At 41.5% G+C, this 27319-nt stretch overlaps 1 protein-coding gene across 3 annotated transcripts in view; it reads left to right on the top strand.

Annotated features, from left to right (window-relative positions):
- adarb2 (adenosine deaminase RNA specific B2 (inactive)) overlaps window positions 1-27319 on the top strand; it is a 309605-nt gene that overhangs the window by 205298 nt on the left and 76988 nt on the right. For all 3 annotated transcript variants that reach the window (XM_023265439.3, XM_055006882.1, XM_035946031.2), the window contains exons 2-3: window positions 8056-8142; window positions 9043-9995. In XM_023265439.3, coding sequence (XP_023121207.2) covers window positions 8067-8142; window positions 9043-9995 — 1029 coding nt within the window. In that variant the 5' untranslated portion in view covers window positions 8056-8066. The remainder of the gene's footprint in view (window positions 1-8055; window positions 8143-9042; window positions 9996-27319) is intronic.

Raw genomic sequence — 27319 nt, 5'->3', positions numbered from 1 at the left:
ATTATTCTCTGCATGTTTCTCTTGAACTGCTTGACTGATCTATGCCAATAATGGGTGTAAATAAATGGAAATAGTGCCAACAAATAGACTGATTCAGTTTAGTTAATTGCTGAAAGACTGTCCTTCTCTCCCTGATTCCCATCATACACATTAAAAGGTAAATGAGCTTCTGTAAGCAACAGTGTTCTGATGATTTTTGTTAATCTGTCCTACAGTTGACACAGAGAGTGGAGTACATCTAAACAGGGCACCAGGCCATCACAGCACTAACCTCCGGCCAGTTTAGGATCACTAATTAAGCCAATATGTGTGACTGTGGACTGTGGGAGGAAGCCCGAGTACCCGCAGAAATGCTACACAGGCACAGTGAAAACATCCAGACTCCACACAGAAAGGTTCCAGCTCTAACCAAGAAGCTTTGGAGTGACACTACTAACCACTGCACCATCATGAGACTTAAAGTGGTGAATAAAATGTAGATAAAATTTAAACATTTAGAACTAACAGCCAGTTACTCCTGTGATGTTATTGTCCACTTGTTTTGGATCTTATCAGCTCATTAAATGTACACTATAGCGGATATACATATTTCCTAATAGGTTCCTCCTCCACCTATCAGGCTCAGTGGGCCGTTATCACCATATTTATTGGAGCTCACTTATCATTTCATTTAATGGCAATTGGGCAGTTTCACACTTACAAGGCAGGTGAAAAGTCTGCATCTGGAGGTCGGAGGGTTGGTGGAGGAGTAACTCAGTAGGGTTTATCCAGGAGACTTGAATTTGAGAACACTTGAGTCTAATTTCAGTGAGTGCTTAGCTATATTTAGGCACGAAAACTCTTGGTTAGTTTTAGAAAAAGAACAGATCCTCAGTAATACTTGGCTATTTCGTGTTATTTGTCTCAATATGAAAACTCTGAACCTCATCAACCATCTCTCTTCTGTTCAGAACGGCGCTGGAACATCCTTTACAGGGGGTTGGTCAATAAGTTCCTCTTTTATTTCATTGTTTTCATGCAGGCAGAAACCTGTAACCTACTGCTGAATTAATTCACTTCATCTTTTTTTATTTAAAAATGTGCTGAACTGTTAGTGATGTTTCATCTTGTACTCAGGTGGAGTAAGAACCTGAAAATGCTCCTTTTCTTTCCACAACCAAGAATCTCTTCTGAATTGACAATCGATACCTGATACTTTGTGATGGAGGATTGGATTGATTTGTGGGTCGCATGAGGACAGAGGAGCCAGGGATAATCAGACAAGACAATGTGGGATGTTTCCACTCTCCTGCAAATATCCTGTCCAAAAATCTGAATGGTCCCACACTGTTAAGTGCACTTCTCATTATGGTGACACTTAAATTAGAGTACAAAACAGGGCATTTTTATTGCATTACGTTGCAGATTTAATGCGCATCAAGTCGTTAGTGAACAATAAGAAAAACATGCCGCTTACTTTGTCCTTCCATGTGTGTGTATACAGACAAAAGTTAGACAGAACACTTAACACAGTGTCTCCTTTTATGTGTCTTTTTCCCCGCAAGAGAAGTGACAGAAATCAGGTTTTAAGTGCTGAGGAGAAACAATGCAGCCTCTCATTTAGTGGCTCTCAGTCTCAGAGAGAAAGATCCAGACAGGAAAGAGAGAGAAAGGCAGGTGGTAAACGGAGAGAGAGGCAGAGTCAAAGATTTCCCCCAGCGCCTGTTTCAATAGTGTCTCCCGTCGCTCATCTGACCCATTCGTTATGCTGAGCCATGGGGAAATCTGATTGGGCTCATTACCCTCTCCTCAGATCTGATGCAGGAGTGCAAGAAGAGAGAGAGAGAGCCTCCTCTGCAGCTCATTGTGAATGGACACCATCACCAGTGTTGTCACTATCAGGAGTGTATGGCCATCTGCCAAGGCTCTCCCTATCTAACCTGGCTCTCCTCCTCTTCCTCCCAGCCTCTGTGTGGTGGAAACAAATGAGTGTCATCTCCTCTCGCTGTGTCCTGGTGCAGTGGGGGATGGACATAGTGAGCAGAGACTATTGGCATGCATTGTCTCATTCATTCAGGCCCGATGCTGAATGAGAAGGGATGGATGACAGATACCGTGAAGGGCGCGTAAGGTAACCGTGTCCACATCAGCGGAGGTGATGGGTTTGATGAAGTTAATAGCAGGCAGAGGTTTTTCTCCTTCGCTTTGAAGTGCAGCTTTCACACAGAGGATTGCAGATTCACCTTACTCACCCACGTGTCATATGAGGTTACTGGGAGGATATAAGGGGTGCGCAGAAAGTGACAAATTTAGAAACACAAAGCTGACCTCACTGCAGACAGCTTAACCTCGTTATCACCTCTAACGCAGGAAAAGAGCACGGTGACTTCTAAAGGATGTGAATTCACTGATTAAACCCCACATGATTTCTGTGTAAAGGAGCCTTCGGGTGGTCTCACAATCTGGCACCCATATGGACTTCCTCATTCACTCATACTAAATGATAAAAATGCTCACATTAATTTATTAGCAACACTGTTTTCCCAAGTTTCCAGCTGGATTAAGGTGCCATGTATGCTCTTTGTTAGTAGTTTATGTTCAAATGTACAAGGCTGAAAAGATGTCTCCGACAAAAAGAAAACCTGCCTCTGTTTTCACACTGAGCTCAATCATAAATCAGAGTCAAGTGTGCTTGTGCCGGCGTTTCATAAACCGACCATAACACAGTCAGAGGTGGCATTTGGAGGATGACCTCTAAACTGCTTACCGCCACACAGGTGATTCAACGTCAGAGTTATTGAAAACACAATGATATTTTCTACTCAATAGCCACTTCCTGAGACATTTGAAGTGGACTGTGCTCCATTTAGAGTGAAAAGAATTGTTTCGGAAGGTTGCGTGTAATTATACAGACCTGAGAAGCTTTATAGACAAAACCTCTATTCTGACTGTGAATGTAAGCCTCGTCCAAATAAAACTCCTTTCAGTAGTGAATAAAAGGGTCTGTTCAGGCTTTCAGACAGCCTAGTGAGGAGTCCAGCACATCAGCAAGCTATGAGGACAGTACACTGAGTCTCTTCCTCTTTATGCAGTTAACTTTTTAGGGATTCTACCTCATCTGCGGGCTGTTCCACCACTTTGATCCAGACAGAAATATCACAACCACTATGGAGGCACTGTCACGCAATTTTGTGTAACTATTAAAGTGACTTGATAACCAAACTTTTAATGTAGTGCCATGAACAGGTCAGCACAATCAATGACACCGATGCCTTTTTTGTTGGTTTTGTTTTATTCCAGTTAACTGTTTCACTGTCATTATGTAATTGTTGTATCACTGCTTCAGTCATTTTTGGCTCCAGTCATTAGTCAGCTATATAGCCAGTGCTACAGGTTTAGATAATGGAAGCAGCAGTTCGGTGCTGTTAGGTCTTTGAAAATCTAGGAATATGTCAAATTATTACGCCAAAGGCTTTGTACACTTTGTACAGTTTTGATGGCACAACAGCATGAGCACCTGAACAAAAACCACACCAGCGCTACTTATTGTTCTTCTCTCCTGCTCCCTGTGCTCACATTTACTGGATTTTCGTACAGTTGAATTCCTTAATAAAATTGTTCTTATTTATGTAGTAGTCAGTTTCTGGTGTCAGACAATTGAACAAGTGTAAAAACGTGATTTTATGAGCACAAAATTGTCTGACAAACTCACCATAAATATGAATCAAAGACGTTAGCAGTGCTGAGAATTTAGCTACATATTTATAAAATTTGAAGCCGCTACCAAAGGCAGAAAACAATAACGAGTAAAGTAGCTCCTTTAGCTGGTCTGTGCTTGTAAAATATCCACTGTGTCCACGTTGCTCTTTGCATGATAAACAGACCAAACTTTTTCACTTTAAGTTGCTTAATGGGAAACTTGAATTTCTTCTGGAATTGCACTGCTGACTTAAATAATATGGTTTTTTTTTTTGTTTGTTTTTACTCCGCCAAGAAACATGGTGGAGTTATGTGTTTGTCCTTCCATCTGTTATTCCATCTGTTAGCAACATTACTCAAAAACAGACAAACAGATTTGGATGAAATTTTCAGGAAAGGTCAGAAATGACACAAGGACCAAGGGATTAGATTTTGGCAGTGATGCGGCTTATAGTCTGGATCCATGGATTTGTTAAAGATTTCTGTATCATTGCCAGATAGCAGCATGGCGTCACTGTAACTATGACAACAAGTGAACGCTACGTCAGCTGCCTGCTGACGATCACATGATTGCGATCCTACTACAAATCCACCGTTGCAGACTTGTCGGAACTTATCTGTCAGAAATGATACAAGGAACAATTGATTAAATTGTGGGGGTGTTTCTGAGTCCCATCAATTCCCGTCGCCCGCTACATATTTAGGTCACACGATTTGGTATTCGTACATAACATACACATCCATAACACACACCTGTACTCAGCACAAGGTCATTTTGTTTGTGTTTACATCTGTATTAAATGACCACATTCTATAGTGCAGTGATTTATGATCATCAATAACTAATACACAAATGCTGCATTTCTTTAAAAAAAAAAAAAAAAAAAAAAAAAAATCCTGCATTTCTGACAATGCCATATGGGGGAATGAACAGCCTTGGTGGAGTACTGCGCTCTCTGAGTGCTTTTCGTGTTTATTGTTTTTATCATGTTGGATTTGCAAGCTAGAAAGTTTTCCACTTTGAGAACAAATCTGATATGCTAACTATCAAAATTTTCAACAATCATTCTATAGGATTGCAGACTCCACCTTTCTTAGAACACATTTGTACAAAATTTACTGTTTTTCAACATTGCCAAACTGATTAACCTTCTGTGCTTATTTGTGACAACCAAATTTAAAGGTCTTTTCTCCACATTGAGAACTAGAAAATAGTTTTATTTGCTCTGGCCTGCTCAAACAGGATTTATGTAGTCGCTACTATCATCTCCTTTTGTGCTGCAAACCTGTAGATTTGTGTGTTAGCAGTTTCGGCCTTGTCCCCCCCCAAGGAGAATACATTTTCCTACGCTGTTGCAGCTTGTGGTTTTAAGGCTCGTGACATATCCTACATACTGTGTGCATCTGTTTACACCGAGCCCTGGTGTCTCGTGGCCCAGTGGGCCATCTGACTTGGCAGGAAATGTTGAGTGGGTGGTTCAGATCCCTCGGCAAAGCAGGATTATCAAATATACATTACAGCCATTTCGGGCCCCAGTGTGAAAGCCTGGGCTCCTGTGTGTTAATTGCTGGCCTCACTGTGCTCCCTAATTTCATGCTTGATGTGAACATTTGTCTTTCACGCTACAACGAAACTGGATACATTTTTTGTGTACAAATTCAGAATGAGCTAAGATATGCAGCCCCAGCCAACAAACCCTTTAAAGACCCCTAATTTTGTCACATTTGTAAACACACCAGGCAGCCATGTTTTCTACTGTAAATGGGGATTTAGGGGCTTTAAAAAACAATATAGACTGATTTGGAAATGGTCTGCATAATGACCCTGTTGGCCAAGGGAGTCATTTAGGGCCAAATTGCTGCTTGTGTTAAGCTTTAGTCCGTAATTAGGTCAGAATGAAAATGCTTGTATTGTGATGTTGGCCCACCAGGACCAGCACAGCTCCAGCTTCAGTGTTTAGAGTGTATCCATGTGTGTCAGAGTGACTCATTGAGCCCCTCTAGTGCTGTTGAGCTGCGAGGAGAGAGAGCACTGGGGGCCGAGCTCATTCACAACCTTGTGCTCTTATCAAAACATGTTTATTGCACTGTAATGTGGCCCCCTGTTTATGCAGCATTTAGCCGTGTTAAACTGTTGCTATAGAGGCTGAACGCCGGGCCGGAGACGAGGACAGCTCGGAGGTCATCTTGACCTACGGCTCACCCGCTATACCTCCACACGCCTACACAAACTCCTTCCACCTCTGTTTCTTCCTCCTGTCTTTGTCCTCCCTCCATCACCCAACTATTTCTTGTATTTCTTGTCAGCCGACTGTTTCCTGCCGTGCTGTCAATCCCTTACTTTTCGGTTTTATTGATCATTAGCTGGTGTTGGGGAGAAAGAGGAGGTTTAATTAAGGAGCCAGACTGGTCTGTCAATTCTGCTCAGTGCTGCATGGAGAGCACCAGACCAAGCGATGGTCCTAATAGGGCTTCATACTGTAAACAACACGCACACCTGGACAGCAGCAGGCCCCAGGGAGGAACAGCACAGAACTGCTGTCGACAAGTTAGCTCTGATAAAGGGAGGAAGTTTATCATCAGACGAGTAGTGGGTGTGTATGGAGGACGTCTGAACAGCATAGAATCAAACAGAAATGCAAAACATATGGTTTTTGTTGTTGCTTACGTATGGATTTACAGTTTAAACATGCTAAGTGTTGGTTATTTTTTGTTATTTAGCTTTTATTGTTTGATTGTGTGAATTTATTTGCATTGTGACATGAATTTTTTATTCCGTATTAAAATCAAACTGTACCACAGAAGACAAAGTGAGGATTGCTTCTCAGTGTTGTCCAGCAGACCGCAGCAAAGACCTGCCACTATTAAATGCAAAACTTTCTCATCAATTTTCAGGAGGACATACAACAAAGCTTTTCCTTTCTATGATCATTTTTTCTTTGGTATTTTTATTCCCTGTATTTAGAAAGATACAGTACAGGAGAGACTGCATGGACGTGACATGCAGTAGTGGTCTGGCCAGCTGGGAATCAAACCAGGGACCACACCCAACCACTTATCTATCAGGTCACTTAAAACTTTTACAAAAAATAAATAAATCTAGCATCCAATCCAGTCATTATCTGGGACCATGAGCAGAGCTTAAAGCTGCTGAACAAGAGCTGCCAGCAGCTAGATAGAAGCAAAAATAATTGTTCTTTTAACACATTTTTTTGATTTAATCATGGTACAATAAATTCATATTCTGATGCAAATGATATTGGAGATGAGGATCACTTTTCTCATGTTTAGATGTGTCTCTTGAATGCTCTAGATCTTTTGTATAAGTTACAACCTTCTACACAAGATAAAAAACACACCTGAATCTCCATTAACTAAATGCATGATCTTGAACATAACTAGGGTAAAACACATTACTAATGATTTCAGTGGCATATTCAAGCACAGCATCTCACACAGTTCATTACAGTAGCTGCCTGAGAAGATGCTAAAGATCCTAATATCTCAGTGGCTGTCCCATGACCTTGTCTTGTATTAGCCTACTCTTGACTACTCTCCCTTGCAGATGCATAAGTGAAGACCACAGATACGTAGTTGTTATTTAACAGTCTCCTCGAAGTTAACTTGTAGAATTTTGTTCTTTACATGCACAGTAGATCAGCGTCTACATATTCCACACATGCACACCACTGCCAAGTATGAAAGTGTTAAACTAGTCCTAGAATCACTTTTTCTGGTGTCTCGTCTCATGTTGTCTGTGCTCTGATGAAATGTTGTTCACAGCTGCACTGCTCCTAACTGTTTCTGGTCCTCTAGTGTCACGACTGACTCTGACCAATTTATCTAGTGACAGGATTTGGGGCTCCGTTGAGATTTTTGTGTGTGAATGAAACAGGAGCAGGCTGCCTTATATGACAATTTCAAGAGTGTTGACTATGCTAATAGTTAAATCTCAGGAACAAGCACCTCCGCTTGTCAAGTTTGTGCTGTGATGAGATTTTGGTGAGATTGGGTAGAAGCAAACCTGACAGAGAAGCGTGAGAGGGTTTGGATAAGAATACTAAAATGTTCTCACATGATGCCCAGCGTTTATTGTATTTCATGTCGTTTTTTCTTGTTTCCTCCTGATTTTTTGGAGACATTTTAAATCTTCCATATGTGTGTGTCTGTTTGCTTCCTTGTGTTGGCATGTGTGCATCGTGATCTGTGCATGTGTGGCAGAGAAACAACCATGTTTGCATACTTCTGCACACTTACACGCCATCCCTGTTCCCGTGTTGGGCCGACGAAGATCCGCGGCTTTAATCGATAAAACTATCAAAACATCTCCGCCGCTGCCCTCTTGTTGACTCTGCGTGTCTCTTGTCTCTCCTCCAGAGAAAGTCAGTATGCTGTCAGCATTGATCGCTCCCTTCAAGTACATAAGCCCTGGGACCAACAGCACAGAGGACGAGGACAGTTTAAGTAAGCTGCTGCCTCTTTTCTTTCTCTCTGTCAGCACACTGCTCTAACTCTCTCATTGGCAGGCCTCTGTCGCTCGCATAATTAATTATTTGGGGAATGAGCTCTTTGATTACACACGTGTGTATTAAAATCTGTACTCTTATAAAAGTGAGCCATTAAATATTAAGTTTGAGTGTTCGTGATAAATAAGTCATTAGATAGGTACTTGCATGCCTGCATACGCTCTCATCTAGAGCTACAATCTGCCCACCGGTGAATGTCTCCCATCACACCATTAACATTCTTGTGGCGAGATCTGAACACCCTATTTTTGTTCATTTCCCATCAGAAATGCAATACGCCACCACTTCCCCGTAACTAGGTTTGAAGAGCGTATCACAGCTGTTCAGACTTTGCTCTCACGGAGGATAGAAGTGTGAAATAAAGCGGGCTACAGACATTTCTCTCATCCTTTCTCGGAATGTCTGCCACTCGACGTGATCCCCACCCCCCATTACAAATAGGATTGATGCTTTGCATTGGCCGCGGGGACCAATGTTTCCCACTTACGACACAGATTCAGAACCAATTTGGAGGCAGATTACAGGATGATTTGGCAGATAACATCGCCATTTTAGGGGATTTGTATTTGGCTTTTAAAATACTTAAATATGATGGAGTCCTGTGGTATGAAGTGGGCTCGGCTCAGGGAGATGATTGTAGATGTGTTCATTACCATTTCATTGTGTATCAAGTGGCTCAATCTGCCTTGAGAGATTTTCCTTGATTCATTTTGTTCAGCCAGGATAAACGTGAGTGTTGCACATTAATGACAGCTTCCTTTTCACTATTGTGTTTTGAGTATTTTTTTTTTATCACTTTGAATGATATTGTTTCTGTTTTTGCTGTTTTATAATGCAGGCACCAGCAGTGCAGAGGTGAAGGAAAACCGTAACATTGGCAACCTGGAGGATCGCCCCATAGGATCTGGAGAGTGCCAGTCGCTTTTCTGCTCCGACTCTACAAGAAGTGGGAGCTCTGGTCTGAAAAGGAAAAGACCACTGGAGGAAGACAACAACGGGCACCTGTGTCAGCTCCGTCTGATCTATAAGAAACTGTCCTGGTCTGAGGCTCCAAAGAATGCGCTGGTGCAGCTGAATGAGCTGCGGCCGGGCCTGCAATACCGCATGGTGTCTCAGACAGGTCCCGTCCACGCTCCCGTCTTCTCCATCGCTGTGGAGGTCAACGGGTTGACCTTCGAGGGCACCGGTCCCACGAAGAAGAAAGCCAAGATGAGGGCTGCAGAGTTGGCCCTTAAGTCCTTCATCCAGTTCCCCAACGCTCCTCAAGCCCACCTGGCCATGGGAAGCATCTCAAACCCTTCCGCCGACTTCACCTCAGACCAGGCCGACTTCCCTGACACGCTTTTTAAGGAGTTCGAATCGTCGCCGTGCTCCGATGGCCTCTCGTTGTGCAACGCAGCAACCGAGAGTGAGTTGCTATCGAGTGAGCTGCTGAGACATGGACGGTTGCTTCGCCACACCTTGGACCTGATGGTGCAGGCTCAGCAGAGGCTAGGTGGGATTGTCCCAGAGCCCGAGGCCCCCAAGAGCCCCGTGGCGTTGCTCAATGAGCTTCGGCCGGGCTTGCACTACGCCTGCCTTTCAGAACGGGCTGAAGGACGACGACTACGTAGCTTTGTGATGGCGGTGCGCGTGGACGGGCGGATATTTGAGGGCTGTGGGCGCAGCAAGAAGCTGGCCAAGACCCAGGCGGCCCAATGTGCTCTTCAGGACCTCTTCAACATCAGGACAGCCCCTGAAGGGAGGACGGGCCTCAAAGCCAGCAGGAAGAGTTGTCCTCATTTACCCCAGGTGAGTACAGACACATCCCCAGTGCTTGTCTTCTGCTAAGCTCCTTTGGCAACCACTTCACTTCCTACAGGGGCCTGTAATGACCAAAACAGCAGGCGATCAGTGAAAATCCAAACACCTCCCAACAAGTAATTAAGGAGGAAAAGAGATAGGAGCTAAAGAGAGCGGGATGGAAGGAGAAACGGTGGCAGTGCTGATAAAAATGTGTGGAAGCAATCTGACTTTAACCTTGTGTCAAAAATAGTTCTCATAGTGAATATCCAAACCACAAATGTGTTCACGGGTGCATTGTGTGTACTCTGCAAAGCCTGGACCTAGAGTAAACGATATCTGTTTGTTGGTCTGTTTAAAGAGGAAAGCATGTAAATGAAGCTAATTCTTGTCCTTGTGCCTCTGACACATGAGAAATCTTTACCACAACCCAGATGTTTTTTTTGTTTTTTTTTTACAGTCTTGTGTGTTTGTCGAGCTGTAATTGGGAGAGTTTTGTAATTTTGCAAAATCTCCTGTTTCCTCATGTGTGGCATCACAGTGTCTACAAACATTAATTCAATCTGTTGCCCAAAGGAAATAGCAAAGCAAAGAGCAAATCGACAAACAAACCACTGAGACCAATCCCATGCTCATTTACCCAAATATGTAAATAGCAATCAGAGCAAGAAAACTAGTTTTTGAGAAACTTGAGGAAATTGGAGAGCCTAAAGACACAGTGGCTGGATTGGCTGGCACTTGTTGACAGCCACTGAAAACTTCATTGCAGCTGCAGAATTTCATCTAAAGTAAATCTGCCCTGGGTAGATAGTCACACTGATTTTAGTTGCTTGCTATTGTTTGCATGGAGAGGAATTTCATATCCAAGCCGCCAGGTCAATGACATGTTGAGAGCTGAAAGTGAAACTTTAAATTTCTCTCTGCCGTCCTGTTACAACACAAAAGACTGTAAAACACCGCATTCTTCAGGTCTTGAATAGAAAAATTAAGCCATTCACATCCAAAGCGTCCTCTCCCTGAAGTCTTTCCTTGAAGCCTTCTGTCGACACACTGCGCGCCCTGTAGGGTATATGTTGTATTAACACTCTTTTCTAGCCTTAAAAAAAACTGGCAAGTGTCCTTCGACAGAGCACGACATCAACCCAACAAACCTGCACATGTTTGCCTGAGAGAAACTTTTTCTTTTTCTCCCTACTGCCACGGTGTCTAAAAGGATTTTAAGAGGATTTGCCGCACCCGTTTAGTTCCAGAAAGCACTCGCTTGTGGAATTTCTTGAAAGTCAGCCGTGCTGTCTGCCAGGCTCAAGAAATGTTTTAGTTTCGCTGGTAAAGGACAGAGGCGTGCATATAATATTCATGCATGCATGTGTGAATAAACATGTGGCCAGGCGTATGTTGATGGCTGTAATGTGCTACATATCTGAATGGTTGCGTAATTTGAATGCAAAGCCATCCAGCTCACATACACTCTCTGCCACTGTCTGCCATGTTCACATGCGACTTAGTCTTCTTGCCAAGCATTGATTGCATGGGCAGTGGTTGACTACACTGCAGATGTGATGCGTAATGTGGGGGCGGTTGCCAGCTGTAGCCTGAGGGTAGTGCAAACGGTATGGTGGCATGCCAGCTAATGTGTGCCAGCTCAGGCTGTTCTCTTTCCTCAGATTCCCTCTAGCACTACCTGTTGCAGCATTTAGCTTCGTTGTTAAGATGTCTGATACCGTATGTACCGTAAAGTCTGTCATGACTTAATTATTACTATTATTATGTCAGAAGCACGTGTTAAACATTGTTTGGAGTTCTAAACTTTGAGGTGAAAGTATCTAAAAATGTTCCCTGCAAGTCAGAAATCCAGGTTTAGCAACAGAATGTCAGATCAGCATTCCAATAAAACTGACATGAGACATCAGAACGACTGTCTGTTCTGGCACTGTTTGGTAGTGTTGTTCACAAAATTGGTTAGCATTCACTTCCATACTTCAGAACAGGCGAGAATGTGTGGAGGTGTATTGAAATAGTTGACGTTTTGAGTACAAATTGAGACGAAATGAAATCCAACTTCGGCTGTGTTTCACTCTAGCCTGTGCAGGTCTGCGGAAGAAATAGACTGTATAAAAAATATGGAAGTAGCCAGTATTTTTCTGTGGACTGCTCTTTTGAAGCCTGGAGTTTGAAATTTGGCCTTTATTTTGATTTTTTGAAACTGGACATAATGAGCGAGGGGTGCAGACACTAAAACAGACTCTGCTTTATCATTGGTTTTACTCAATATGGGACCATAATTTACAAAATGATCACCATGCTGTCATGAAGGAGACTCAAAACTAGTCATTGACACCGTAAACTCATCAGGAAAATGTTTACTGAGGTAACAGATCAAACGAGACGTAAGCTCATTTTCTCATAAACTTCTATACAATTTAGGGTAGAGTTGGATATCCAGATGAGTCACCCCCTGGTGGTCATTAGAAATAATGCATGTTTCTGTTGTATTGACTTCACTTTTTAGACTTGATGCTAATTCAGCCTGTTTCAGACTGAGAGGCTGCATGAAGGACCACTGAAAGATGAAGGAGTTGTTGAATGGTAAATCATGCCAAGTTATACAATTACGGCCCCAAAATAAAAATATAAACCTGGAATTGTGCATGATTTAATTTCTTTTTTTCTTTCTTTTTTTTTCATTCAGACTATTTTTTGACAAATCTTTGTAATTTTGCAGCGGTGTGTTGAGTTTCATACACTAATAATGTCAGAAGAATTAAAATGGTAAAGGTTATTTTGTAATATCTATTAATCTGAGATCCGTTCAGAAATCGACCTGGCTTGTCGCTGAACATTTCAGTAATACTTTGCAAGAAGTACTGGCATTTTGTGCCCTTTTTAGCCATCTCACTTCATTCTCAGGTCCTTTAACATTGTGAGTGCTTGCTGCTATTGATGTTGGGAATGATGACCAAAGCTGCAAGAGCTCAGATGTAATCAACCTTTGGTATAATCCTTGTAAATAAAGCAGGATGTGCTTGTGAAGTGTTGTGACTGGTTGCATATATCTCAAACCAGTCAAACTGCACACTCAAGTGTTTCAATATCATGTTGCTTTTGGAGATAGATTTCAGAAATGCCTCATTTTGAAGACACCAGGACATCCTAACCTACCTCACGGCTGTATTAACTTGTTCACACTGTGACCCATGTGGATAGCCGCTATTTACACAAAATAAGTCCCTTTGGTGATGGAGGCTATGGGCCATTTTAACAGCGCCACAGAACTTTGGGACACAACCTTTTGGCAGATTGGTTTACTTGAAACACCCACAGAGTAAACCACCACCTGATGTCTAACACAGGTTCAGGAATACAATAAAGCCTGCAGTTAAGACCACACTTGCCTTTTTGTAGAATTGAATTAATTTGTTAACACAGAGAAGAATTCGACACTTAAATATGAGGTATGGCATTGAAAAGAAGACCTTCAGTTTTTCAATGTTAGTCTGTATTAACTGAAGAGAGTGGAACATGGGTATGATGATTTGTATTAGTTCCTCAAACTTGGGCTGAGTTGAACCAGAAGGTTGGTAACTCCAGACTCCCATCACCTCAATGAATTATTGAAACTCACCAGAACTGCACAGTACTGTATTCTTCTCAGACCTTCCTGTCTCCCATACTAAGGAATAAAACACGGAGATTGACAAGACAAGCATACGATAGACTCCCCTGCACTAATAGCCTAGACTTTCCTCCGTTCCTCCTACACTCACGTCTCTGGGAATTGACTCTAACAGTCAAGCAGAAATGAGGCACTGGGCCATACTTTGCTTGGCACTAAAGAGCTATATATCTTCCAGCAACGACTTTCATCTTCTATTCCTTCATTTAACCTTTATTTATCCTGGGAAATCAAATAAGAATGTATTCTGCAGAGATATATTTCCTTACATTACTTTGCTCCTTTTATTCATAGCTGAAAGACGCCCGGTGCAAACACAGGTTTGGGCTGAGAGTTAGCTGCTTTGTTCAGCAACACATCTGTAGTAGTAGTTCAGGGAAGGGTGAATTTTTTAGGAGATCAGAGGACTCAGAATAGCAGACTTTTAGCCACGAAGCCAGTTCTTCAAGGGATTGTATGAACATAATTAGGATGGGAGGGGTGCTTAATATATTTCATTTTTTTAAGAAGGCTCTTCCCCATCATTATTAATATGTTCTTATTGATATCTTTGAATATGAGTTGCGATTAAAAAGTTAAGAGTCTGTTCCTGTTGCACAAAATGTTAACATTGTTACAATGTTTGCAAATAATGCAGGTATACATCCGTGATTTCACCGTAGACTTGCAGAAGCAGCACCATGTTAAAGTCTGCCAGGATCCTCTGTCAACGGGTCTAGGATGACCCAACCTTCATGTTGAGGATCATCATTGGTGATTGGACTTGGGCATACGACTCCAGCCCAGAGATCTAAAAGTTGTGGACAGGAATTCGTCTCTGAGGGTCAGACTGTTAACAAAGAGTTCTGCTGTAACATCTCGAGGCATCTGAGGAAGCACATTTGGTACAAATGACCTGAACTGTGGGACAGTGGGAGCCTGGGTGCTCCATCGTGACATCGTCAACACTCATAGCTCATTAAAATCACTGACATCATCACCACTCGCCATTCACCTTACTCACCAGGTGTGGTTTCCTCCGTCTTCTTCTTCTTCCCCAGAATGAAACTCAAGCTGAAGCTTCACTGTTTTGACATAGTGGAAGAAATGTATCATGCATTGCTTGACACACTTGCTCAACATAATGTCCAGGAAGCGTTCCCCATGTTGCAGGAGCACTAGGAACGGTGTATTGCTGCACAAGTTGACAGAGTTGCTTTTTTAAAATGCAAACTAAGAACTTTTTTATTGCATCTTGTAATATTACAAAATGATTTAAGTACCCCTACTCCGTTTCTTTGTAAAGTTATATTATTGGCCTTTTTGCATGGGACAGTGGAGAGACGCAGGAAAGGTAGGTAGAAGAGTGAGGGAATGACATGCAGTAAGTGGTCATGAGCTGGATTTGAACCCATGACCGCTACATTGGGACTTTAGCCCTTGTTTATGGGTCGTCCACTCAGCCAGCTGAGCTATATGGGCACCCAACTTACTCTATTTCTTCATAAAGTGCTACTGAATAAGTGTTGTATATTACAACCATCATATGAGTGACCCAGGAACAGGAAACTTCTCTCTGTAAAGACTCCATGTTCTGCAAAATTTTCAGCCCCCAACCCTCTTTCCTTGAAATTACATTCAAATAGTTTTCATTTGTTTTACCAGTTGTGTTGTGATTACAATCATAGTCACTGTCTGGATAGTATTCACAGATTCCTTTTTGTTGATTGAATAAAGCACTTGATGTGCCACAGTGTTTCTGGAAACTGGTGTTCACGTTTTGAGTCGTGTCTGTGGCTAGATTTACTCAACAAAGACAGTCTGATTGAAGTTAAATATAACCATAAGAAAGAAACTTTGTAATCACTTGAGGGAAATAATCAATAACAACACTGGTCATTTAGACAATCCATATTCCAAATTACTACTATATACCCATAATCTCTGGGAGACAGGTGTTCAAATACAACACAATTTTGTGGCTTTTTGATCTTATTTTTTCTGATGAAATAGAAATATTGGTTTATGACGAAAGACCCAAATGTTAAACAGCTGTCCTCTCAAAAATAATTATGAAAAATAACTTCCCTCTTTTACTGATCTGCTTCCTCTCTTAATAATTTTGGTGTAGTCCCTAAATTCAACCTCAAGGGTCCATCAGCCACTAACTGTAACTGTTAGTCTTTATTATTCATCAGTCAGTAGTACGCTCGTCTCAAATCCTGTCCACAGCGCTCTAGTTACCAGAAAATGTCTTTGCCCTATTAAAGCCCACACAGTGAAGTGAGAAAGTGCCGGAGTAATCCTGACACCCATTTTACCAAGTGGAATGATTACCCCACTGTTCAGGCCTTGATTGGCCACTTAATCTCCACTCGCCGTCACAATGCACTGCGGTGTTGCCAAGTCGACTGAGCCTGGGACTTGTGTGCAGCTTTGGGAAGGCAGAGAATCAGCAGGTCCATGTGGAAGGACGGTGGGGAGGTCAGTGGTCAGGACGCTGCGCTCTGCCACCTCGGATTAAAGTCTGTTTGAATAGGGAAATGTGCTTGCTGGCAGAGCAGAATGAAAATGAGGGTTAATGGACGGTTTGAGGGGGGAAAAAAACATGAAAAGGCTGCAGATGAAAAACTAAGCAAGTCTGTCTTTTGGCTGCATAAAAAGTACAACAGAATATTTTCATTTGTCATCATATTAGCCGAGATCAAATGCAACTGTATATTGTCCTTTAGTGTGGTGCATTTCTAAATGGTCTGATTTAGTTATCTCTATATGTGAAGCTTCACAGATACAGAAGGATACAGTCTGGTCAAGTGGAGTAATTTCCCTTCCTCCGCCGCGGCAAATTGAATATGATTTCAGACACGTGAAGGTGACCCCTGTCAGCCGCTGAGCCTCTCGCAGATTGTTTTCTTTGTCTAATCTCTCCCACTTCTAATCTGTCTCAATATAAACAGCTGTGACAGGCTGATCATTAATTAATATTGCCACAACAAATTAGCGACAGTGATCGCCCGGCCAAGCACCCTGTCTAAGATAGAAATCCACCAATTCAGGGTGAGAGAGACAGAGAGAGAGAGGAGGTGTGAACAACACATTAGAGAGGAGTTGATTAACAGCTTTGGAGACCTTGCAGATAGTGTTACATCCTCAGCATGTGGACAGTGAAGGCGACAGATAAACTCATAGTGACAGCTACGGCAGCAGACTGTTCTCACTGTATCACCAGTGATTATTATCATAAGGGATGCAGTGCAAAGAGCCCAGTAAAACATCTACGTTTATCTATAGACTCAGTCAAATTAAAGGTGTCTGAAATTGTCAGGGGCTGCACAGTGGTGTAGTGGTTAGCACTTTCGCCTTGCAGCGAGAAGATCCCTGGTTCGTGTCCCGGGATCTTTCTGCATGGAGTTTGCATGTTCTCCCAGTGCATGCATGGGTTTTCTCTGGGCCCTCTGGCTTCCTCCCACAGTCCAAAAATATGCTGAGGTTAATTGATGATTCTAAATTGCCCGTAGGTGTGAATGTGAGTGTGATTGTTTGTCTGTATATGTGGCCCTGCGATGGACTGGCAACCTGTCCAGGGTGTCCCCTGCCTTCACCCTAAGTCAGCTGGGATAGACTCCAGCCCCCCCCCCCCCCCCCCCCCCCCCCCCATGACCCTAATGAGGATCAAGTGGTATATAGATGATGGATGGATGAAATTGTCAGCAAATAAATGTAGAAACATGAACAAAGTGTCATCAAGTGCCATATTGTTTCACATACACTACCAGCTAAAAGTTAGGACACACCTTCTCATTTAATTTTTATTTTCATGACTATTTACATTGTGGATTCTCACTGAAGGCATCAAATATATGAATGAACACATATGGAATTATGTAGTAAGCAAAAAAGTTTGAAATAAGTGAAAACATGTTTTATATTTTAGATTCTTCAAAATAGCCACCCTTTGCTTTGATTACTGCTTTGCACACTCTTGGCATTCTCTGGATGAGCTTCATGAGGTAGTCACCTGAATTGGTTTTCCAACAGTCTTGAAGGAGTTCCCAGAGATGCTGAGCACTTGTTGGCCCTTTTGCATTCACTCTGAGGTCCATCTCATCCCAAAACATCTGGACTGGGTTTAGGTCAGGTGACTGTGGAGGCCAGGTCATCTGATGCAGCATCGATCACTCTCCTTCTTGGTCAAATAGCCCTTTAACACAGCTTGGAGGTGTGTTTGGGGTCATTGTCCTGTTGAAAAATAAATGATGGTCCAACTAAAGGAAAACCGGATGGGATGGCATGTTGCTGCAGGATGCTGAGGTAGTCATGCTGGTTCAGTGTGCTTCAGTTTTGATTAAATCCCCAACAGTGTCCCCAGCAAAGCACCCCCACACCATCACACCTCCTCCTCCATGCTTCATGGTGGGAACCATGCATGTAGAGATCATCCGTGTTGCACAAAGACATGACGGGTGGAACCAAAGATCTCAAATTTGGACTCATCAGACCAAAGCACATATTTCCACTGGTCTAATGTCCATTCCTCGTGTTTCTTGGCCCAAGCGAATCTCTTCTGGTTGTTGCTTTTCCTTAGTAGTGTTTTTTTAGCAGCTATTTGACCATAAAGGCCTGATTGGTTCAGTCTGTTCTGAACAGTTAATGTAGAGATGTGTCTGCTACTAGAGCCATTGCTACAGTGAAATCAGACCAGACAATACAACCAGAATGGATCAGACAGGTTTTAATCAAGTTTTCACCTTGTTAACACATTTATGTGGTGTTTTTTTGTAATGCTGGAAGACATACCAGGGCAAAATAAGCAATCAACACCTTGGCTGAGCAATTTAAATTAAATACATGTTGTTTTAGACCTATTCTGCAGTTGTTTCGCACAGATTTTTTTGTGTAATGATGAATTACTGAATATTGAAACAAAGTAGTTTGCACTATCTCATCGTTGACATGTTTTCCGTCTGTTGGCTTGTGTTTCTTGCCCCCTCAGACAGGATGACTTCCAGAAATGATTAAAATCAGCATATTTTAGCCATAATTGTAACAAAGGATTAAAAAGTGTGATTCTGCGGCTCCTGCATACTGTGTGTAACCTCCAGAGTTCAGACATGGAGATTTCTATGACGGATGCATTCTGCTACTAGCCTATAAAAGAACTTTACGGTTGTTAGGCTATTGTGTCCTCTTGTCATGTTGTTATGCCTGGGATAGCATCTGTATGCTGCCATCATGTGTGGGGATAGTGGAGGTTTCAAGTTGTATCATTATTTTTGAGGTTTGGAGGCTACAACATTTGGATACCCCTGGTTTAGATCTTTGATAAATGATTTGGTTTTCAAGAAAAAAAAACTGTAAACATGTCGTAGTTCAAGCTTCTCAATGGGAAGGACTTTCTACCATTCTCAGCTTCTTTTCTTCTTTTTTAAATAAAAGAAGCACTTTAAGAGTTCAAGAGGTAAAGTGCCAAGTTCAACTAGCTAAAAGCAGCAGTCTGATCTCACTGACAACAACTGTAGAACTGCCTCCTCTGGTTGACAGAATCAGTTGATTTTAGAGGTGCTTTGTCAAACTCTGCTACTGCTGCTTTTTTGGTGTGGAAATATGATCTTTAAGAATCCCAGAATGCATTTATGCATCAGAAATGTAAAGCAACAGTAGGAGGGGGAGGCTGACTTCTGTTAATTAGCAGATGGATAACCGTAAGCCATTCCAAAAACCATGTTAAAGACAGCTCCTCATTAGGACTGTCTGGGTGTAGTAGATCAAATAGAAAATCTACTTACATTCTGATCTAAGATGATGGTCTCTCCCATGACATGTTTTTTTAATCTTTTGGATGACACACAACGCCTGAATTTCATTTTTCTATCATTACAAATGTAATTTTGGGGGTGTTAACAGACAAATCAAGGAATATGAAGGCATCATATTTGGGCCTTATGGCATTGTGATGAGCATTTTTTACTATTTCTGGATGTTTTGTGGTAGAAATAATTAATCTACTAATTGAGAAACTAATCTGTCGAATAATGGATAATGAAACTAATTATTAGTTGCAGCCCTGGAGATGCTACCATGTCCCCAGACCTCTGTAATTACTCTCAGACTACAGTACTATCAGCTGGAATAATAGCTAAAACTATGCAAATGAGACCTAAGTTGTAATATTCATGAATTATGTTTCAGAGAGCACCAGCAGGTCTTGTTGTGTTTTAAAACTAATCCCAGGGCTCTGACCCCTGTAAATGAGAACAACATGGGAATCCCTTATGTGCACCCATAGAGTATCTCATTACAATTTGTCACTTATGTGCAAAAGTAATGAGAGCGAAAAGCTGCTGTTTGCATCTGGACTGTCACCGTGCCCTTTTACCAGCCACTTGGCTCATCATTTGGTATTTAAAGAAGAAGCAGTGAGGGAGAGTTGAGATTTGTGTGTGAAATTACCAAACAATAATGTTTCCCCCGTCTGAATGGGAGCACCCTGTACATGGAAAGGTTAGAATCATCCTCATCTGTCTAATATGTATGCAAAATATGACCTATGAGGCTGCTGGCTGTTCAATCTAATGTACCGCGTCAGCATGCGGCTTTGAGGGGAAAATCCCTTAGCAGGGAGGAATTGTAATGGGGTTGGTTGGGTCAAGTCACCTCGCACATAGAGTAAAACGCCTCTGTAATCTATTCCAAAGAAGCGTGGCGCTGCTGTCTGCACCTCTGCTCGCCCTACACCATCCTGACTCGCTGCTACTAAGTCTTCATCCTTCATGACAGTCCTCCATTCCTCCCCTTCCTTCCTCCCCCGCCTCCGCAGCCCCTAGCTGTGAGCCAGAGCATGGCTATAATCATTTCTGAAGAACCTCTCACACTTCATTAAAAGCATAATCAAGTTCATTACAATTTCATAGGCGTTCAGGTAGCAAATGGCTTCCGATAAATCACGGCTATTGGTCCTGTGTGGCTGGCATGTGTAGGTTTATCTCTGGTTCTCAGGCAGGAGAGAGGGGAGGAAGTGGGGGGAGGAGAGGAGAGGTCTGGATGTCTGGCCTTTAAATGACCTTCCAGCCTGGAGCAGTGGACTGTTCTGTCATAGGAGCTGAATGGAGACGAGAACACGCCCAACAGCAGCACCATCGCAGCTGGTAGATCTGATTGTTCATGTGGGGTCGCATACAGTCAGCAGGTACTCAAATGTGGAGCCACGGGATTGTTTTAACCCTCGTGTCGTCCTGCGGGTCAAAATTGACCTGTTTTAAAGTTTGAAAATGTGGAAAATATATATATATTCACAGTGAAATTTCTGATGTCCACATTTTCAACATTTTTGGGAAATCTTTGAAAATTTTTTTGGTGGAAAAAAAGAAATGTTAAAATTGTTTCTTAAGAACATTCACCAAAAAAATCAACCAAAATCCAGCGAATTTCGCTGGATTTTGGTAGATTTTCTTGGTGAATGTTCTTAAAGAAAATAAAATATTAAAAGTTTTACTGATATATATGTAATCACTTTTGATATTTTTAGGATTTTTTTGAAAATATTTTCTTGCCAAATTTGGGGGATTTTTTTTAAAATAAAACTTATAATAGAAACTTTTAAGGAATTATTGGAATTTTATTCCTGAAGGTTTTGCAAGTTTTCAGAAATTTGGGAATTTTTTTTGCTGAATTTTTGGATTTTTTTTAGACAAGGAAACAATATTTTTTGGTGCCCGTAAGTGAGGACAACAGGAGGGTTAAAACTCATCTTTCTGTTTTTACATTGAGCTGTTTAGATGGTTGTTTATCTTATTCAAACATCTTTAATGTTCTCTGCCCCAAAAAGAAATGAAATCCTGGTATTTTATAGTGTTTCCACTACAGGAACATTCCAAGGGTTAGGGTCAGACCAAGAGGCATTTCAGGAAGGCTGCCTGCATTTCTACCAGAGGAATTAGCAACTAGATGTAGCTCCTGTCTGCAGCTTCGGTGCCATTTGCTGCCCTATTGTTTATTCTCTAGTGTCATTCTCAGGAACTATAAAGATCTAATTTATTTCAGCTGAAGTTAGCTGGTCAAACACAGGCATCGTGGCTGCTCCAACTACTGTGTGAAGCAGAGGCAAATAAACCATCAAACACTCAGCCGCTCAAAGTAACGGTTTTGTGAACTTTACAGTCTCTTTCTCAACATCTGCTTGTCAAAACCTCTGAGATCACAGTAAATACAAATAACAACATAACAACTCTGTGTTGTTGTTTCCTTGTCTGTGAAAATTACTGTATGTCTCAAGTGAACTCTTGTTATACATTTAATTTAGCCTTTAAAGACCCTCTTTGGGGAAAATCAAGTTGTTTTACTGTGTTAACGTGTAATTATGTTGTTTTGTCCATGCTAGAAAACACATCATGAGCAAAACCCACAGTCAGCACCATGGCAAAGTAATTCCACCTTAAAGCTGCGCTATACCAGTGACAGTTTTAGAAACAGATTGTGACTTCTTGGAGTTTATATGTAGCAAAACTGAGAAACCAGTCTTGTCAACTTGTAAGGTGAGACTTTACGGACAGTTTTTCTTCTTTAGGATCTGTTTCTAGTTTTATCTTGTGCAGCTAAATTACTCCAATATTACAAAGTGCCACTTTTGTGTGGCTTAGAGTAGTTTTACAGTGTGTGGAGTGTTTTTTACTCCATCAGTGAACATGGCAGAGTTATATGATGATCGGCGTACATTTGTCTGTCTGTCTGTCCGTTCGCAACATTACTCAAAATCGGAATAACGGATTTGGACGAAATTTTCAGGGAAGGCCAAAAATGACACAAGGACCAAGTGATTAGATTTTGGCAGAGATGTGGCTTATAGTCTGGATCCATGGATTTGTTAAATATTTCTATATCATTGTGAGATAGCGGCACAGCGGCACTGTAACTATGACAACAAGTGAACGCTACGTCAGCTGCCTGCTGATGATCACACGATTGTGATAATACTACAAATCCAACAAGGAACAATTGATTAATTTGTGGGGGTGTTTCTGAGTCCCATCAATTAATCAATTAGTCCCGCTACATATTTAGGTCACGCGATTCAGTATCCATACATAATGTACACATGCATAACACACACCTGTGCTAAGCGCAAGGTCATTTTGTTTGTGGATGCATCCATATTAAATGGACACATTCTATATTGCCGTGATTTCTGATCATCAATAACTAATAAACAAATGCTGCATTTCTAAAAAAAAAAAAAAAACAATGCTGCATTTCTGACAATGCCATATGGGGGAATGAGCAGCCTTGGCGGAGTACGGTGCTCTCTGAGTGCTTTTCTTGTTTTTCTTGTTTCTTGTTCTTGTTCTTTTCAAGTTTTCAAAACTTTTTGAAGTTTTGTATGCTGCAATCTATGTGTGATAAGTCCCCGGTTTAGTCCAAATTTTAAGTGCTTTGCTATATTTCATACCATTTTATACTTTTGCTTCATTACATTTCAGTGGGAAATATTGTACTTTTTACTGGGACCTTTGGTGAAGATTTTTGAAAAAAAAATACACGAAGAGCTTTTAAAACTGTACCCAAAAGAACATGTAAGCAGAGCTGCAATGTCGTTATTTTAACTGGGTGCCCTGTAGCAGAATTACCACCATGTATGTAGAGTCCCTACTGCAGAAGCCTGAGGTTGATTCCAGCCACCATATTGTCACCCCTCCCCTCTGTACTGTCTCTCTTTAGCTGTTTGTATCTCATTAAAACAAAAGAGCCTGGAAAATAATCCACAAAAAAGAGTGAAAACTATATAAAGTTATATTTTATGCCAAAATTCTAAATATTTCATCATAACATGCCCCCAAATGTGAAAAAAAAATCAGAAGAAGAAGGAATCAGAAGATTAATTAAAACTGAAAATAATCCAATGATGTATAATTGCGTAGGAGTCACTGGAGCTACTTCACTACAATAAATACTTTTACTTTGAATAAATAAAACATTTTCCTGATGATACTTGTTTAGTTAATTCTATACCTTTGCTTGTAATCAAGTAAATGATGTGAATATTTCTTTAAACACTGTGTGAAAGAAATAATAGACCTGAAAGTCAAGTTCCTACTGCCAGTTGGGCTACATGTTGGAGATAACTACTGTTAAATTTGAATAATTTCTACTACATCCAGCAATGTAATGCAGAGTCAGACAGAGGAGGAGGAAGAGAAACGACAAAAGTATGTATCAGCACAGAAGCAATGAGCTATGATTTATTTATACAGATATTAATCCATTATCATATTTGCAGTTACGCGTGCATTATTTTTTTAAATATTGCAGCAGCTCACCTTCTGTTCATAAATTAGTTGATCTAGATCTCACACTTAGTCGACAAACATGATGTTCATGTTTCAGGGTATTCTGAATTTATTACTGACTAATTTGTGTTTCTCCAAAATAATAATCAGCCTTGAGGACACATTGTATCCTCAAAACAAAATGTCCAAAACACGCAGAAAAAGACACATCCCTTGGTAGTGATTGTTCCTCTCCACATACTCATGTGCCTGGATGATCACTGGGACCCTCTGGGCTTCACAAACCTCTGTAGATGTTTCCCCGAGCGACTTCCTCCCTCAGTACCATAGCTGAGGCAACATATCTCATGTTGCTGATATGCTTGAGTCACGGATGGACTCAGAGCAGGACTGTTTGTCTGTGATTGCTATGATCAAATACTCACCTGTGCATCAGACTGGCCATACATTGATTCAAACTAGTCTTCTCGAAGCTTAAAAGACACAAATATCTCCGGTTGGTATATCACATTGAGTAAAATGTAACTACACAAAAATTTATTACCAGTAAACACAGTATACACATGTCCATTCATCTTCGTTGTCTGACTGTCCCCATCTGAACCTTTTTTTAAAATCATGTGTGACACGTAGTTCTGTCAAAAAACTACGTAGATCAAAGCTAAAAATTGGGATATTTAATCAAAATCACTTCGTTCCACGTGTCTCATTTAAGAATTTGCACTGGCACCAGCTTCTGTCAAAACCAAAATAAATCCTGTATTTCTCAGCATAACCGAGAAGCCATGTTTACTAAGCTGCAACAAACAGTCACATTACTAAATGCTGAAACTTTTTGATTAAACTGGGATGAATTGCAGGCAGTGTTTGAAAATATAAGCCCGTGGACAAATGTTGTACAAGTTGAATCCAGACAAATTTTTTTAATGTTTGTAAAATGAATAATCAAGGAAATTCTTTTGTAAAATTATTTTATTTAATATTTTATGGCAATATAACTGCACAAAAGATATTTTTATCTCTTTCTGCTTATAGACACGGTTGCATTGTTTCCATTGAGGCACAGGATTTTATATTGCAGTGAAAAATGAAGCCACACCAACAAAAAAATGCCCTACTATGATTGGGGTTTACAAGGTTAATTCAGCATTGTGGGACATCCACTTTTTTTGCTTAAATAGATGAGATGATTGTCTGTACACTAAATGTACAGGCACTTTAAGACGATTAGCTTAGCTTAGCATAAAGACTGTAAACAGGCTGTAACTGCTAGCCTTTCTCTGCCCACATGCCATTCTCTTTCCTGGCCTGGTGCAGTGACTTCCTGGAGTTTTAGCTACTCTTCCTGCCCAGAAAATAGTCAGAATCATTACGCCACAGAAAATGGTGAATAGGTGTAGTTACACTTTTTGGTACTTTAGACAGAGCCATGCTAGCTGTTTACCCCAGTTTCCAGCCTTTATGCTAAGCTTATCTAACCGGCTTCTCATTGTAGCAGCATATTTAGCGCACAGACATTAGGTGGTGTCAGTATTCTCATCTAACACTTGGAGAGGAAGAAAATAAGTGCATTTCCTTTGCTCGTTAATGCTGCTGTTGTAAAGAAAAAAAAAACACATCTTTGTATTAGTCTGCTGCTTGCTGTCATTTTGCTGTTTATCACTGTCTCAACATTGCTGCACACCTTGATAAATAAACCTGTGAAAGAGTTTCATATGAGCGTAATTAGTGGAACACTGGGAATAAGCGTAACAGCAGTCATACATTTTTCTCTTGACTTAAATTACCCCAAACATGCCACAAAAAAAAGAAAAAGCAAAACATCTGTTATCTGTGTCCTGCTCTCAGGGAATGCACTGCTTCTCTAGGGGGAGACAAAATGGGAGAGGCAGGAATGAGGTATATGTATGACTGTGTGCGAGAAGGAGGGGTAAAACCGAGGCTGGCGGGGGGAAGGATGAGAGGCAGGCTGTGGTAGGAGAGAAGGAAGCCAGGATGGATGGAGTGCAGTGGGGGTAAAGAGAGAAAAACCTCAGCGGAACAAAAGACCTTCAGGATTAATTAGGCGTCAGATTGGTTGCAGGGCACGGTGGGGGGAGAAAGAGAGAGAGCGGGTGAGAGATATAGAGGGGGAGAGGGAGTGAGTTTAGCATTCTGGGAAGACCTCATGTCCTCAGCCCTCATATTTCAGCCTGCCTACCCATGAGTATACAACAGCCAGCTAGTTAAGGCCTGCGCTGTGCCTGGAACCACTGTCCACTGGGTTATAGATGGAGCCCCTTCTCCATCTTCATGTATTTTTATGCTGTCCCACTGGGCAATAAGAGGAAACACAGAGGTCATATATGTAGCGCATAATATTTACATGATGGTTTTCACAGCCCGTGTTTGTAAACGTGATCAGGTGTGCATTTATGTGGGTGTGAACTATTATTCACTCCGTATCGCAGCATTTTCCTCCTGCCTGAGTTTCCCTTTGCGATAGCTGAGCTCTGCCAAATTAGACGAGTATGAGTACACAAAAGAAATGCAACTGAACTTCATACTTTCTCTGCTATTATCAGCTAATTTTTTTATTATTTTTTTTCGTGACAATTGCTTCCAGAACAGCTGAATTGCCGATTCGGGTCACAGGCGTCACCTCTAAATTTGAGAGGCGGACCTGAAGCAGCCTGTTAATACCATCTTCCGTTGTCATTGTCACAGAGGGATGTTTCTGGGGCGACCTTTGATGGCACTTCTTCCCCTCCGATACAGGAAGTGCTGAACTCTGCATACAGATGACAGGCGGGGGTTGCCATGAGTCATAAAATCCTTGCTCGACGCTGTCTTCTTGCAAAGCACTTAGCAGATCAAATAAGAGCCATTCTGGAGGCTGGAGCAAATCATGCCCTTATAACATTTGTACCAATCATTCACACTATCACAGAGGTGAATTGTACGTACGGCTTCAAGATATCTCAGCAGCATGAACTTTAGAACAAAGTCTTCTGGGTAGATGGGCTGATTAGCCTTTCGATTGGCTACACAGAACAGAGATAAAGCTTTGACAGATTGTGTTGTATGGAAGGAAAAAAAAATCCAGGCTCACAGTATGAATAGTTATCACATGCTTTACTGAGAGGCTGAAAGGAAAAGTTTTCATTCCCAGTGACTTTTAAGCTTTTAGACTAAGAAAAGTTTGACCCAGCTTGCCGCACTTACCCGTCGCATTGGGAAGAAAAAGATGATGAATTACTAATAGTGCTGGCAGAGTCGTCCTCACAGCTACATAGAACTTTAAGCACCAGTGCAGAATGCCCACAGTTGGACTTTTAATACAGTTCTATTGTTGCTTTATAGCACCTGGTAGTACGTCAGCAGGTACATAACAAATCCATTCCCACTGCCCCGTTTTCTGT

The sequence above is a fragment of the Amphiprion ocellaris genome, chromosome 22 (genome assembly GCF_022539595.1).
Source record: "Amphiprion ocellaris isolate individual 3 ecotype Okinawa chromosome 22, ASM2253959v1, whole genome shotgun sequence".
Taxonomy (NCBI): domain Eukaryota; kingdom Metazoa; phylum Chordata; class Actinopteri; family Pomacentridae; genus Amphiprion; species Amphiprion ocellaris.
This window is presented reverse-complemented; position numbering and strand designations above follow the sequence as displayed.